Source organism: Solea senegalensis, linkage group LG8 (assembly GCF_019176455.1).
Source record: "Solea senegalensis isolate Sse05_10M linkage group LG8, IFAPA_SoseM_1, whole genome shotgun sequence".
Lineage (NCBI taxonomy): Eukaryota > Metazoa > Chordata > Actinopteri > Pleuronectiformes > Soleidae > Solea > Solea senegalensis.
In genome coordinates this window covers 22176076-22190569 of record NC_058028.1, presented here as the reverse complement: position 1 = coordinate 22190569, position 14494 = coordinate 22176076, and the positions used below count along the sequence as shown (strand labels likewise).

The window sequence follows — 14494 nt, the reverse complement described above, 5'->3', positions numbered from 1 at the left end:
TGCTTTGTTGTTGCACTGAGGTGTCACATTCAATTGACTGATGCTGGGGCACTTTCTTTATGGATCAGCTGTCGGTTCTAAATTAACATTTGGTGTAGATTGTTGTGTTGTGCATTTTCATGCGATCGCTCTTTATTAGCCTCTTGCCTTTGATATCAAACCTTGATGAATGTTGTAGTTGATACTTTCCCATTGAGTCAATGTGGTTCATCTAAAGCTAAAAGCTTCAATATGTCACATTTGGTGTTTTTTGTTGTTGACGATGTTATTGTGTTTCTCTGTCTGGTCTTTATGAAAAGGAAACGATACAATATTTGTGTCCTGTTTTTGTGTATGCAGCAGCAGTGCAGGGACAGGCGGAGCCATTTATCCCATCAAACAGCTGAACTGCTATATTTTTTGAGCAATAGAATTCCTAAAAAATGAAATAAAATATCTGAATCAATGTTAAAGAAACCAGATAATTGTGGTTTTAAGTGAAATGATCACTGATCTGACATAAAACATTTAAAGTGATTAAACATATCATAAATATAAACTGAAGCTTTGCTATATTGCCGTTGAAGGAACTGTATTGTGATTATTATTGTCATTGTTTTATTGCTCAGCCTGTTTGTCACTTGAGGCAATCTTGTTTCTTCTCATCTCAGTTGTCACAGTAACAAACATGTCTGACGTCTTTGTTGTGGACGTGGTAATGTGACAAACTGATGAGAAACTCTTATTCATGGACATATAGCCAAGATGGTATCTGTCTCTAAAGGAGGATCACTGGAGAATTCAGCTTTCTGTAATTCCATATCCTTATCATAATGTCTTGTGTGACTTATCTGCACAAGGCAAATATACCACAAGCTTGTTTTGTGCATAAACCTGATCTTATCCAACAGTTTATTGATTATTGTACTGCTGTTTGTAGCTGCCAGCCTGTTAAACTGCTTATTGCAGCTTTCATAATAAAATATGCTCATTCCGGAGCAAATTGCATTACAGTTGTGATTATATTGATATAATTGGTTGTACTGAAACAGTTGGCAGAGTAATTGGCACATCTGAGAATTTGAAAAAAAAACAACAGGGCCATACCAAACAAGTTTAAGCTACAATAATCCACTTAAAGTAGTTCTGATATTATGTTATGTGTTACGCCGTAATTGTTCATTTTCTCCAACTTAACATCCCTAATATTACATGCCATCATATATATCAGGAAAAGCTAGAATACAAATTATGTGGACAAGAATCTCCAAATGGCACAATATCTGCCAAAAATGTCCCAAAAGGCTTCCCACAGCAAAACTTGATTTCAGTTGATTAATTATCATAGAATCCAATCCGTGCTAAATATTTTTCCCCTAGAGAAATCACTGCACAAGTCCCCATTTATTGAATAACACTGAAAAGCTTGCGTATTCTGTCCATCTTTCTTCCCAGGAGGAGTTTAAGAAGTTGGGTGGAATCATAAGAGACAACGAGAAGGTGACAGACATCGAGCCTGGTCCTGTTGTGAAAGTGTCAAGCACTGCTGGGGTTTATCGAGCCAAGAGTGTAGTCATCACCGCTGGACCATGGGCTAACAGCCTGCTGGCCCACACCGGCTTACAGCTGCCACTTGAGGTACCCGCACTTTTAATGTTTATAAAACTGCTTAAAAATGCACACTTATCACTTTTAAAGGTTTGGTGAAACTTAGTGAATAAATATGACCCTTGGAAATTCATTGCACATACACATGTACAAGACCAGACAAAACAACCAGCACATATTTTTAAAAATAAAATGCAGAGTTAGCCCAAATGTTTAAATTGAACTGTACCTTCGCTGGTGAACGTGTCTCGCTTCTTTCAGCCTGTAGCTCCGTTTGTGACGAGGGCCTTTGTCCTCTTCTTTCATTTCTGCTCCTCCTTTATTTTCCTTGCAAAAATGATGTCCATCCATGTTGACAGATTACGTTTCTAAAGCACTAATAGAGGAGAAAAAAATTAGACAATTGCCATGTGTGCAACATATACTCTTTATAAAAATATGCCTTTTAGTATTTGATATTATTTACCATTTATTTTATTCATCAATTATGGTCTGTCAGTTCATTCCAGTAATGTTTGTCATCGCTGGTCAAATTTACCACTGTTAACGCTCACATTTTGACTGTTATACTTGTTCAGTAGTGATGTTTAAAGTATACTACAAGGCAATAAGGAAAATCCAAGTGGATTCTGAGCCATGCTCGATTGTGATTGGTCCACACATGTAAACACACTTATGGCCTTATAAGTGTGATGGTAAAATGTTAAATTTGTTGTCCTCACTTTTGTTGTCTGCATTTATTCTAAAGTTCCTTCTAGAATAATAACAATCACTTAAATTGGCTTGAGGTTTTTTTCAAGTTCTGATTTGTTAGCTTCTGAAATGTGAATATGTTCTTGTTTCTTTGCTCCATATAACAAAGAAATTAAAACGTGTAAACACAGAGATTATGTCTTATATAAAAGGTATCTTTGCTGTCATTGCTTGAGTAGTAACAACAGAAATCAAACCTTACCTCAGACTCGACACCAAAAGGAGTCCAAAAAAATTTAATAAAATAAAAACAACATGGGTAAAAAGTTATAGTCAAGATAAACACCAGAAAAAAGGCAGGAACAGCAAAGAACAAGGAAGAAACAAAGCAGCTCTGAACACTAGAGCAGGGAAACTAAATACACAAGGAGGTGAACACAAACAATACACAGGTGAAACTAATTAGGTCATCAGACTGGAAGGAAACAGGAAGTGAACCCACAAGTACCAAAGTAAAACCAGAAGTCACCAAAATAATGCACAATGCACAATTCCAAGTAAATACCAAAATGTATTTTTAAAATCCAGCTTAAAAATCAAAAGTCTAGACAGAAAAAACTTCTCACTCTTTTCATCGAGTCGTAAATCACTGTATGAATAATACAAAAAAGAGAATATATTCTCTTTTTCTTTCGTTTAAATATTCACTTTTATTACATTAAATGGTGAATCATCTATATTTTACATATACGAATTATTACACCCTTAAAAGTAGCGGTTAGTGGTGTTGCCTTACAGCAAAAAGACCTGGGTTCACAATCTGTATGGCGTTTGTATGGTTTCCTCTTTCACCCACAGTCGAAAAACATGCAGAGGTTAATTGAACACTCTAAATTGATCGTAGGTGTTAATGCGAGAATTAGAGCCCCGTGCTGGAGCCCGAGGGGCCAGACAGCCTGAGGGCCGGGCTTCGGGCCAAATACTGCATCATTACCTCGGACTCGGGTCAGGCTCTGGCCTTTTTTAACCTGCCATTTAGAACGACGTGTTTGAGTTTAAACTTAAACCGAAATGGGAACACTTGAACGAAGTAATCCACTCTGCACTCGCTCACACAGACATGACATCGAAGGTTGCTGGGCACTGCTGCAGCTGCATCGCACCCGGTCACTTCAAAATACAAAATAAATGTTACAACCCAAGAAATGCTTAAACTTAATATTGAAAGGAAACAAAATAGACCTACTTACACCATTAAAAATGCTCAGATAAGGTCAGAGGTCTATAACTGCACCTGTGCATCAAGTCTCAGTCATTAAGTGAAATATATATATATCAAAAATATAATGAATATAGGCTAATACCACACTGAAACCCCCTAATTAACCAGGTTCATGTCTGAAAATTCTGAAAAACGGGCCACTTGTGAGAATGAATGGTTGGTCTCTGTGTGTCAGTCCTGTGATGGACTGGTGACCTGTCCAGGGTGGACCCCGCCTCTCGACCTATATGTCGAACCCTCATGTGGAGGATAAAAGGGTAGACAATGAATTCATGGAATCAAAAGTGCCTCATGCCCTCCAGTGGGGATTGGGACCCAGTGGTTGGGAACCGCTAGGGTAGATGATCAGAGATGGTCTGGACTATAGGTAATAAATAGAGTTGTGATGTAGCTGTTTGGTTCAGGGCCCACAGGTAACCACAAGTAAAAAATCTGCAAAAGATGAGCTACATGTTGATGTACGTGAGTGACAAAGAAAAAACATGTAAATGTCTGTAAATTCTGACTATCAGAGTCTTAATAAAGGCAGTGAAAATAGTATAAAAAAAAGGCAAATTTTTACATTGTTGTTGATGACATCATCCAAGGTCATGCTCCAGCTCAGTGGGCACTTCACACTTCAACATTAAAGCCACAGCTGAGGACATTCAAAATGTAACAGATAATCATATTCTGTTTGTTTGGTAAGCATTTATATGACAAAACCATAACGATGATGTTATCATTTATATGTGTTACGTCTGTGAGTGAAGTAATGTCCAAACATTTGGATTCAACTGCAGTCAGCAAGGCAGGGTTGGGTTTTTTTTTTTTCTCCATCTTGCAATATGCCACACATTCTGAAAAGAAAAAAGTGATGGAAAAACAAGCAGGCAGCTGTTAGTGGGGAGCTGGAGTTGATATTGGAATTGCATTATTCAGGCTTGCTGCAAGCTGGGGGTGTGGGGGGTGTGTGCTGGGCTATGCCATGCCTGAGTGAACAGGTAGAAAAGCACAGACTCGGAGCTCATTGGCTCGCCAGACTACTTCAGTCTGAATTTTTATGGTCCCGAGGAACGAGAGCACGGCCGGCTGGTTCATTACACTGAGAGCTCCTGAACAATGTGTCCTTATTATTGCCACCTTCAGATCGCCGTCATTTGTATAACCATGTGTACATTTCATTAAGTCCTGATTCTCACCCTACTGCCGCAGTACTGCCTTTGTAATTGCACTTTTATTGAAGCGAAAAAAAGAACGTGATGAGGAGGAGGAGGAGGAGGCGGAGGGTGTGTATAGTTGTTGTTATGCATGTTTGTGTTTGAAGGTTTAACCAGTATGTAGTTGTAGTGCTGATAGACCAGGCTGCTAATTTTATGCCTGCGTGTACTCGTTCAGGCTTACGGCTTCTCATAACAACAAGTTTAGGATTGATTAGTTGTAAAATAAATGTTTAAAGCGTGAGACTTTTGCATGTGTGGACGCCCATACTGAATAATCTGTAGATTGTGGGGCTCATGCAAGACCCAAAGGGGACAATGTGGCTATGGGCCAAGCTGGTGGATTTCAGCCATAGTGTCATTGCAGTCTACTCTACATAGAGAAGTATAAAACTTAAGGTAGGTGTAGGTGTGGTGGAAGCAGAAGCCAGTGATTGATAAAAGTGTCTTGCCTTTCTGAGTGGAGTGTGTTCTCTCGCTGAGATCACTTAAATTGCATTCAACATAAGTATAAATGCAACACCTTTGTTTTGAATTCTTTCTTATATGCAAACAAAGGGCTTATTTCTATCCAATGTTGTTAAAAAATGAATCAAAATCTATGATCTATCCACCTGACACATATCAAGAGCATGATTATTACTCCAGTATTCCTTGGACTGGTCATATTAAAAAGCCACTCTTAAAGGTCTAGGCTTAGAGCATATTTAAGTGTAATGTTTTATTCATTCATTCATTCATTCATTCATTTATTTATTCATTTATGTTATTTTATCTAGTTTTTGGACATTGAGACAAAAACTCAAACAAATGTTATTTTAAATATTATATGTTTTATACTGTTTAAATTTCAAATTTAACACGTGAAATCTGGTGTACAAATAACAGTGTGTTTTCTCATTAAAACCTTTTGGTTTTTCTTCATTTTAAATTGTTGATACACTAAATAACTGCCAGATATTGAAAGTTATTCTGGAAAAATGGGCAAAAGCACTTCACAGGATATTTTCTGGCCGTTTTATGGTTAAAATAAGCAAAATAGTCCAGATGGACATTTTTAGGCTAAGGTGTTAAAGGGTTAAAGGGGCGTTAGACCTGGTGCTGTAGTTACTGATGATAAGAGGCTAGAAATAATAATGATAATAATACACATGTAGTTTACCTAACAAGGCCTTGATGGGTAAAAGTTTCCTGGGATTGTGTACAGATCCTTGCAACATAGACACGTGCAGTATTGTGCTGCAACATGAGACAGTGTTTCTGAGGAATCCATCACAATATCTCTGTGCATTCAACTTATCATCAATAAAATACAACAGTGGTTGTTGTCTATAGCGTCTGCCCTTCTCATAACCTCAGCCTTTGATGGAGAAATGAACATTAAGTTCACAGGCAACTGCTCTGGAGGACATTCCTGAAGTTACCATGACAACTGCATGCACTCTCAACTTGTGGAATTGTGCTGCGTGAAAGAACTGCACATTTCAGAGTGGCCTTTTATTGTGACAACTCCAAGGTTCACCTGCAACAATCATGCTGCGTGATCAGCGTCTTGGATTATTGTATTAAAGGCATAGTGTTCATTAATAAGAATGTAATGATTTGATTTGATGTCATTTATGGTCCCAGCTGGAGAATGTGTTGGTCGTTATGGCTTTACTGTTTTTCCTCTCTATGGCAGGTGATGAAGATCAACGTGTGCTACTGGAAAGAGAAGGTTCCTGGATCATATGACGTGAATCGGCGCTTCCCCAGCTTCATTACGACTGAGAGCGAGGAGACAGACGAGCACATTTATGGCCTCCCCTCCAATGAGTACCCGGGCCTGATGAAGGTGCATCACACAACTGATCGTCCATTTTGATTTTACATAATGAATGAATTCAGATATTGTTGGCGAGGATTTAAAGTAGACTATAGTAATGTTGATTTATTTTAAATGTGTGCACACTGAGGCAAACAGAGCTTGGTAATAAATATTATGTGACAAGTTCAAATTTACACACACTATATTTACACATATCATATATACAACCACTCCCTTGTGCTCTCAGATTAGTTTCTTGCACAGATGACTGAAACCAACGCAGCATAATTTGAAAACATTGCGCAACTTGTTAAAGTGTTGAGTGAGTTGGGTATAAATCAGCCTTTAAGGTCATTTTCAGTGCTTATTTTTACAAACACAAACCTGGAGGGCTGAAAACTAACTGTGCACTATTTAATATACTCTCTTTTGGTTTGAATCAAGACAATTTACCACAGATGTTGCTCTTGCAATTATTATTATTATTATCAGACATAGATGGCCCACAGTTTGGCTGGCATGTTGCCACATGGACACAGTTGCTCCCCACTTACCAAAAAAAACCAGCTGCAAAGTCATCGATAAAGCGAAACACGTCCTCAACATCAGATGAGTTGTGGGCGCTGTGCTGCGTTCGATGACACATCTCTATTTCGGGCGCCATGGCAGGCCAGCGGGAGCTCACAGCCTAATAGCAGACCACATGCATAGAAGGGAGGGGGCACAGATGGCGATGCCACGTCCTCCTATTCACTCTGAGACACAGTCACCAAAGCTACTGTGCGCCCAGGGATGGGACCATTTAACATCATTTGAAAGAAAATGGAGCAGAGAAGAATATTATAATTAGTCACATAGTGTGTGTGCATGTGTGAGAGAGAGAGAGAGATGCTTTTCTTTCAATCACTTCTACACAACAAATTCACCAAATAAGAACAGCTGCACAATATCGAAGAACATTTACCATGATCATGATACAATACACGTATTGCAAACATATAATCGCAAAGACTGTGAAACTGCAGTAAATGTAGATTGTTCTTCCATAAAGATAGATCATTGTTTGGCACAATTTACTTTCACTTAAATCCTCCCCTCACAATGTGAAACCCCGCCTACGTAGTGGACGGAGAAATTAGAAGATATCTGCAATGGGAGACTTTGCAGTTTGATTGAAATGATCACATTTATTTAAGTGTAACTTCTTAAAAGTTTTTTTTTATAATTATTATTTGAGACTACTGTATATGTCATGTGATGGACTGGCGACCTGTCCAGGGTGCATCCGCCTTTCGCCCTGTGTCAGCTGAGACTGGCACCAGCACCCCCCTCCCCCAGAGCCTCATGTGAAGGATAAAGTGGTAGAAGATGAGATTTCAGACTAAATCTGATGTTGTTTAGAGAAGCAGAACATATTTTAAAGGGGGCAATGAAATGTTCAGGTTTTTGTTGTTGAATTTCTTTTCTGTTTTGTTTTTGTCTGCAAAGGCTCCTCACTGCCTGTGTCCATGTTGGTAGCAAACCCAATTAAGACCATGACTAACACCTTATACTTAAGTTATTTTTTATTTACCACATGTCTTATAGTCAATGCAGTAGGCAACAACTGTATTACATTTTCCTCATATCACACAGCCTTAGTGTTTAGTTTAAAACAAGCTGACTCTGAAATGTATAGACTTTAGAAACATCTATCTATCTATCTATATAGATATATAGTAGTATAGTATAGATTGCTTTATTTTTCATATTAACACCTGATATTTTATTTATTTGCATTGTGATTTTGTGATGTTAATGTGAAAGGTGCTGTTACCATTCCTTCCTCCCTACGTCATGAGTGTAGTTGTTGTTGATAAATTGCATTTATTCACCAACAAACAGCCTAACTTCACAAGCACGGAGCTTTGTGATGCGACAAAGTGTCGTGGGATATTTTGGGAAGCGTTTCTCCTAGGTTGGCTGTCAGAATACAGTGCTATTTAACACAGATTTTAACCAATAGATTTCACTGACAGCGGGTGAACATGCACTCGCAGTTTCACTACATGTTTGTGTACATGCTTTATGAGTCGCTGTCACTAAATGAAGGACGACAACAAACTCATTTCACCTCTAAATCCAAATCATCAAGATAATAATAGAGGGAGTAATTTTGCCTGTCAGGCTTCAGTGAAGAGAGCAAGAGAAGTTGTGCTGGTGGATTCTTTTGCTCTGTGTCACTGCACAGATGGTGCACCTGCTGCTCTCAATAGGTTTAGGTTTGCTGTGGATAGGAAGACTTTTGGGCTTAAACTGCTTGGACTTGCCACTTGATTGGTGGCGATGGTCGTGACAGTGAATATCAAGACAGAAACTGCACAAGTAACTGAAGTAGTCGAGTTTATGCTCAATATAATCACATACAAATGTTAGGGGGCAGGTAGAACAGTGGTGGTTCAATCCCTGAATACAGATAATTGTCCTTGGGCATGACACTTCCAATTGCTATGTGAATAGAGTAATTAATAGGTGAATGGCAAAGAACTATTATATAGATGCAGACCATACAGATGTAGAACATGTGTGAATATACAGAACACACCTTAACAACAAATTGTGAGAACTGGATGTTGGTACATATATATATATTTATATATATATACATATATATTATATATAGAAAGGATACTGACAATAACATCTTTTCTGTAGATATGCCACCACATAGGCAGTATGACAGACCCCGACCAGAGAGACAAGCAGACAGACAGGTCTGATATTGACATCCTTCAGCGCTACATCGCCCGCTGTTTCCCCGGCCTGCACCCTGAACCTGCGGTGGTGGAGAGCTGCATGTATACAGTAAGTATCCACAGTTGAATACCGCAGTGTTTGTAATGCTCTTTCTGCAAAGGGGTGTGATGTTATGCGTGTCATCGGGAAATAGCATCCCAGTTTTAAGCCTCCTACACAGTTGTTTCTGTTTCAGATAATGACTGTGTGTCAGCCTACGTATGAAAATGATGATCATTAGCACCTGTTTGGTATAATTAGTTAATCATAGACCTGACTTCAGTCCTACAGAGCCGCTCACTTTGTGCAAGTGTATCTAGAAGAATTGATTCTGTGTTGTAGGCAAAGGGTGAACACACCAGATATTGATTTGATTTAGAATGTCTTCTGTTAGCTCAGTCTGATGGATTTTGTAAATTGATAAAAAGAACAATTGGAACTTATATTTGCAAAAGCATTCTTATTCAACAGCATTAAACATTGTGCGCAGTACTATATGTGTATAAACACAGGTCATAATGAGTTCAAGTTCATCACTCTGCAGGTAAACTCAGTTTTAAAGGTTTCAGTCTGTGCGTATATATAATTTACTGGTGGATGTTTTTCACATTGCCATTCTTCGGTGGCAGATTGAGTTTGTGTGTGTGTGTGTGTGTGTTTGCAGTAGTGCAGGCATTGTGCAGCCACTCTGCCCTCCAGCAACACAGCGAGCTGCTCTTACCACAATCACATACTGAGGCTGGAGGAAAACATAATATCTGTGACCTTGTCCAATGCCACTGAAAAACCTGACAGTCACGCTCTTTTTCTCACTTCACAGCCACTGAGCTGTTCCATCACCAGTGATTCTTAAGACAGGACAGAGAGTTAAATGACATGTGTCTCTCAAGTTGCAGTGAAATGTTTGAGTTCCCAGAGAGCAGAGGTTCTCATGTATTCTGTGCGGGACTATTTTCAACACATTACATCACATTTCCTATTATTCACAAAGACACAAAGACAGATCCAGCAGCAAAAGGCCATATGGAAAGAGTATGTGTCTGTGTCAAATGTTTCCAAGGGCGGTACAGTGTGTTTCACTTGTAATGTCTGCATGTCGTGAAATGAAGATATGGGAGAAAGAATGCTGCAGCACTCTTGAATAAATATGCAGACATTGCACTTGTTTCCCTATACAGCAGCTCTACAGAGTCCATGTGCAAGTCAATCAGAAATGTCTTCATTCCTATGGCAACCATAGCAATGAAGACAAGAAAATGTCACGTTTGCAGAGGATTTTAGACCGACTGTGTACTCTTAATGCCAGAGAAGGTTCTTATTAAAACAAATTAGCTATGAGGCTATTTGAGTCAGTGGTGAACTATATAACTGACTTAAACAATGTGTATTAACCACCAGACTTCTAGTAGTATAGATAATTCTTCAAGGCATATGTACAAAATATTAAAGAAGATGTGTGGAACAGTAGGGAGCAGACACCACATCCACATTGCTGTACAATGGTCAGAGTGTGTCAGTTTTTCCAACAGCACGTCATGATCATACATGTTTTTCTTGTTTTTGCAGCTGACTCCTGACCGTCACTTTGTGCTGGACTGCCACCCCACTTACAACAACATTGTGATTGGAGCAGGATTCTCAGGTACAAACACCACAACATCACACAAAGTCACTCAGACCGAAAGAAAATAACAAAATTCACTGCATCTGAACCATGCTGTCTGTAAACCCGACTCAGAGCCTAAAACGAGTGGCTCCACGAGGTTGAGCTGGGGCAGAGGCTATGGAATTAGATTTGGGTCGATATTTTCAAACAACACTTTTCACGAAGCAAGCAAGAATTGCAAATACAATTTTTTAATTATTCTATTTTATTTGTTTGAAAATACACTTTTTGTTTGCAATGATTGGAATTTTGTTTGCTCTGACTCTTCTGCATTTGCACTCCAAATTTGTTCTGTCCATGGGCGGGCCTTAGGAAGCTGACTGCTGATTGGCTACTGAGTTTTGAAGCAACAGCTCAATGGACCGGGAAGTCTGGAACTCAAAGGATAATCTGACAAACCTTAGGTACTTACAATCATTTCAATTATTATAATTATTACAATAATTACATTTACAATTATGATAAGTACCTTGTCAGATCACTCAGCAACAGGCAGCTTCCTAAGGCCCAGGGAAAGAATTGCTAACAAAAAAGCGTATTTACAAACCAATAAAATACAATCATTTTGAATGACGAAATCGATATTTTATTTGCAATTAGTGTGTTTTAAGATTGTGGTTCATTTTTGTTTGCTCAATTCATTGAGTGTTGTTTGCTTGGTGAAAAGTGTTGTTTGATAATACTGACACACTGACTCTAGAGTCTATTCTAAGAGTGCTGCTTAACATTCAATTCTAACATGCAATGTTGATGTTCTTTATTTTAGATTACAGGTAGTCTCGCTTGCTCATTAGCAGTAAGCACGAAGTGTAACTCAGCCTGATGAAAATGAAATAAGTTTGCACTTGGTTGTAAAGAACTAAAGTACTGGAACAAATAAACTTAAATGATGTTAGCTGAACAGTTAGAGGATACCTAAGTTATTACAGTACATCATGTTACCATTTGACTTGTCCTGAGAAATAAGCGCAGCAGTCAACTGGGACAAAAGAGCAGGGAGTTCATTTACAACAAAATATCCAATGCAAGATTTCTTTAGTTTCAAAATGAGAGCAAAGAACTAAACTGTTTTACATTATCAGCTCAGTATGTCGCCTAATCTCCCACTGTGAAAGGAGATTAAGATCAAATGAGTGTGTGTGTGTGTGTGTGTGTTTGTTTGAAGAATGTGTGTGCTCAAGAGTTCATATCTGTATGTATGGGAAGCAAAGAACTGGGTACTTTGAAATTAAAAGACACAATAGTTTGTTCACATTGCAACACGAGGCGTCATAGACACACGTTCATTTCCTTCACCAGCTCAGAAGGAAGAAGAACATTAATCATCTTTATCATGAGTCATGAGTAGGTTTAATGTAAGTGATCTACTGGGAAAAGACGACTTGACTGAGGCGTCAACTTTTTTACCCAGCATGCCAGAGTGACTGACATCAGCACAAAAGCCTTTACCGGTACGACAGTGTACTTAAGTCCCCATGACATAAAAATAATATCACCATAAATGATATTGCTGTTATCATTTATATTTTGCTTAAAATGTCACCTGCATGCATGCATATTTTTCCAGTCCTTCCTAAAATGAAATGGAATTCTTCATTATCAGTTGCTTCTTCAAAGATTGTGAGGATACAACAGCTCTTTTTTTTATGTGTATATGGTTATAACACACTACTGTAGGTCCTCTTCAGAATCTACCAGTCTTACCAGTATAAAGATACTTGAGTAAAAGTACAAGACCAGAAAATGACTTTGCTAGAACTTGAAGTTACTTTTTATAATATTGCTTAAGTAAAAGTGCTTAAGTATCAAAGGTTCTCTGATATAAAATGTACTTTTTTGAAGTAAAAGTATTAAAAAAGTGAGGAATTAGGATTGAGACATGGTTGCTCAGTGGTAGGGTGAGTTGTCTTTCAAATGGAAGGTTCTGGGTTCAATTCCTGGCAAGACACTTAACCCCATGTTGAAGTGTGTGAGTGGGTGAAAACTGTAGCTCATCAAGACTAGAACAGCTCTATATAAATACAGACCACTACCAACTCTTCTTCTTCTTCTTCTTCTTCTGCTTTTATTTGGTAGTAATGAGTAACAAAGTAAGTACAGTAACAAAGTATTTGTACATTTGTTACATTACAACACTGGAATCTACCACGGTAGTTGTTTGATTTTAGGGATTCACCTTTAGTACAACAGTGTTTGTACAGAGTGATTTTTGGAGGACAGGAAGAGGATTTTAAAAACACATCAGGGACATTTTGAATTAACTACATTTAACTGATAACTAGGTAAGATAGACTAGTGCTCTGTACATGCTCACAATTGACTTTATCTGCTCTTATAGAATTTGAAAACAAAATGGAAAGAAGGAGCTCTTGCGGGATGAAAGAAAGTCTCTGTAGCTGGACGACGTCTTAGGCTGAGGTATTTCTTGTCGATCACAGATGAATCATGGAGACAGATGATGACCATAAATGACCTGAACAAATTACCAGCTATGATTTGATTGCCATTAACAAATATGAGCCAGGCAGAGTCAAGGTCACTTTCATGAAATGTGGCGCTTCCCTATTGGACAAATATTGTATATGTAACCTCACCTCACCTGACCCTTGTTGTGTCTTCTCTTTCTTCAATGTCAGCTTAAATGTCATGTTTCATAACTTCCTCCAGTTTCCATTTATTGTGCTTCCTAACTTAACCCTGGGTCTTTTACTGCAGACAACAAAAGAGATTACTATATAATAACACATACACTATGTGGTGGTTTAAAATTATCTCCTAACCTTTCCCTTCGAGAGGCTTAAAAATAAGACAAAGAATGAACATAGCATACTAAGAGAAAGACAATTAAAGCAGCCAATGAAGTCTACATCACAAAATTGGTTTCCAGGATTCCTTGCATGGTACAGTTATTTAAAGATAATAAGCAAAGAGCATCGCTTAAAACAGCAGGCGACTTCTTCTGCTGCTGTTGTTTAATATGAGGGTTTTATGCATCTTAAAGACAACTCAGACTAAATGGTAGATCATGCTTTTCAAATGCAGCTGCATTTTATCAACAATGGAGCAATGGAAGGAATGTTGTGTTTTCTAAAAACAGACCCCAATGTGTTCACATACAAGGAGAACGTTATAGGCCTAAAACATAGACTTGTTGTACTCCACAGAATGCGGCAGCAGGAGAATAAGAAATATGTTATTTCACGCATTCTCCTAATATTCTATTCTATCCTATTATATTATATTATATTATATTATATTATATTATATTATATTATATTATATTATATTATATTATAATATAATATAATATAATATAATAAAATATATTATATTATATTATATTATAGTTTGAAAATACATTGGTAATCAAGAGGCTTGTCCTGCCTTCAGCTCTTTTAAGCCACACCAAGAACATGTCACATGAACTGCATTAAAAAAGGGTCTGGGAACCTAAAAAATTGACATGGTCAGATGACAGTGATAAA

General features: G+C 38.0%; 1 protein-coding gene across 1 annotated transcript in view; it reads left to right on the top strand.

The window, feature by feature from the left end:
- Positions 1-14494, top strand: part of pipox (pipecolic acid oxidase) — a 31961-nt gene that overhangs the window by 8358 nt on the left and 9109 nt on the right. The window contains exons 4-7 of the mRNA XM_044032906.1: positions 1435-1617; positions 6443-6595; positions 9263-9412; positions 10910-10985. Coding sequence (XP_043888841.1) covers positions 1435-1617; positions 6443-6595; positions 9263-9412; positions 10910-10985 — 562 coding nt within the window. The remainder of the gene's footprint in view (positions 1-1434; positions 1618-6442; positions 6596-9262; positions 9413-10909; positions 10986-14494) is intronic.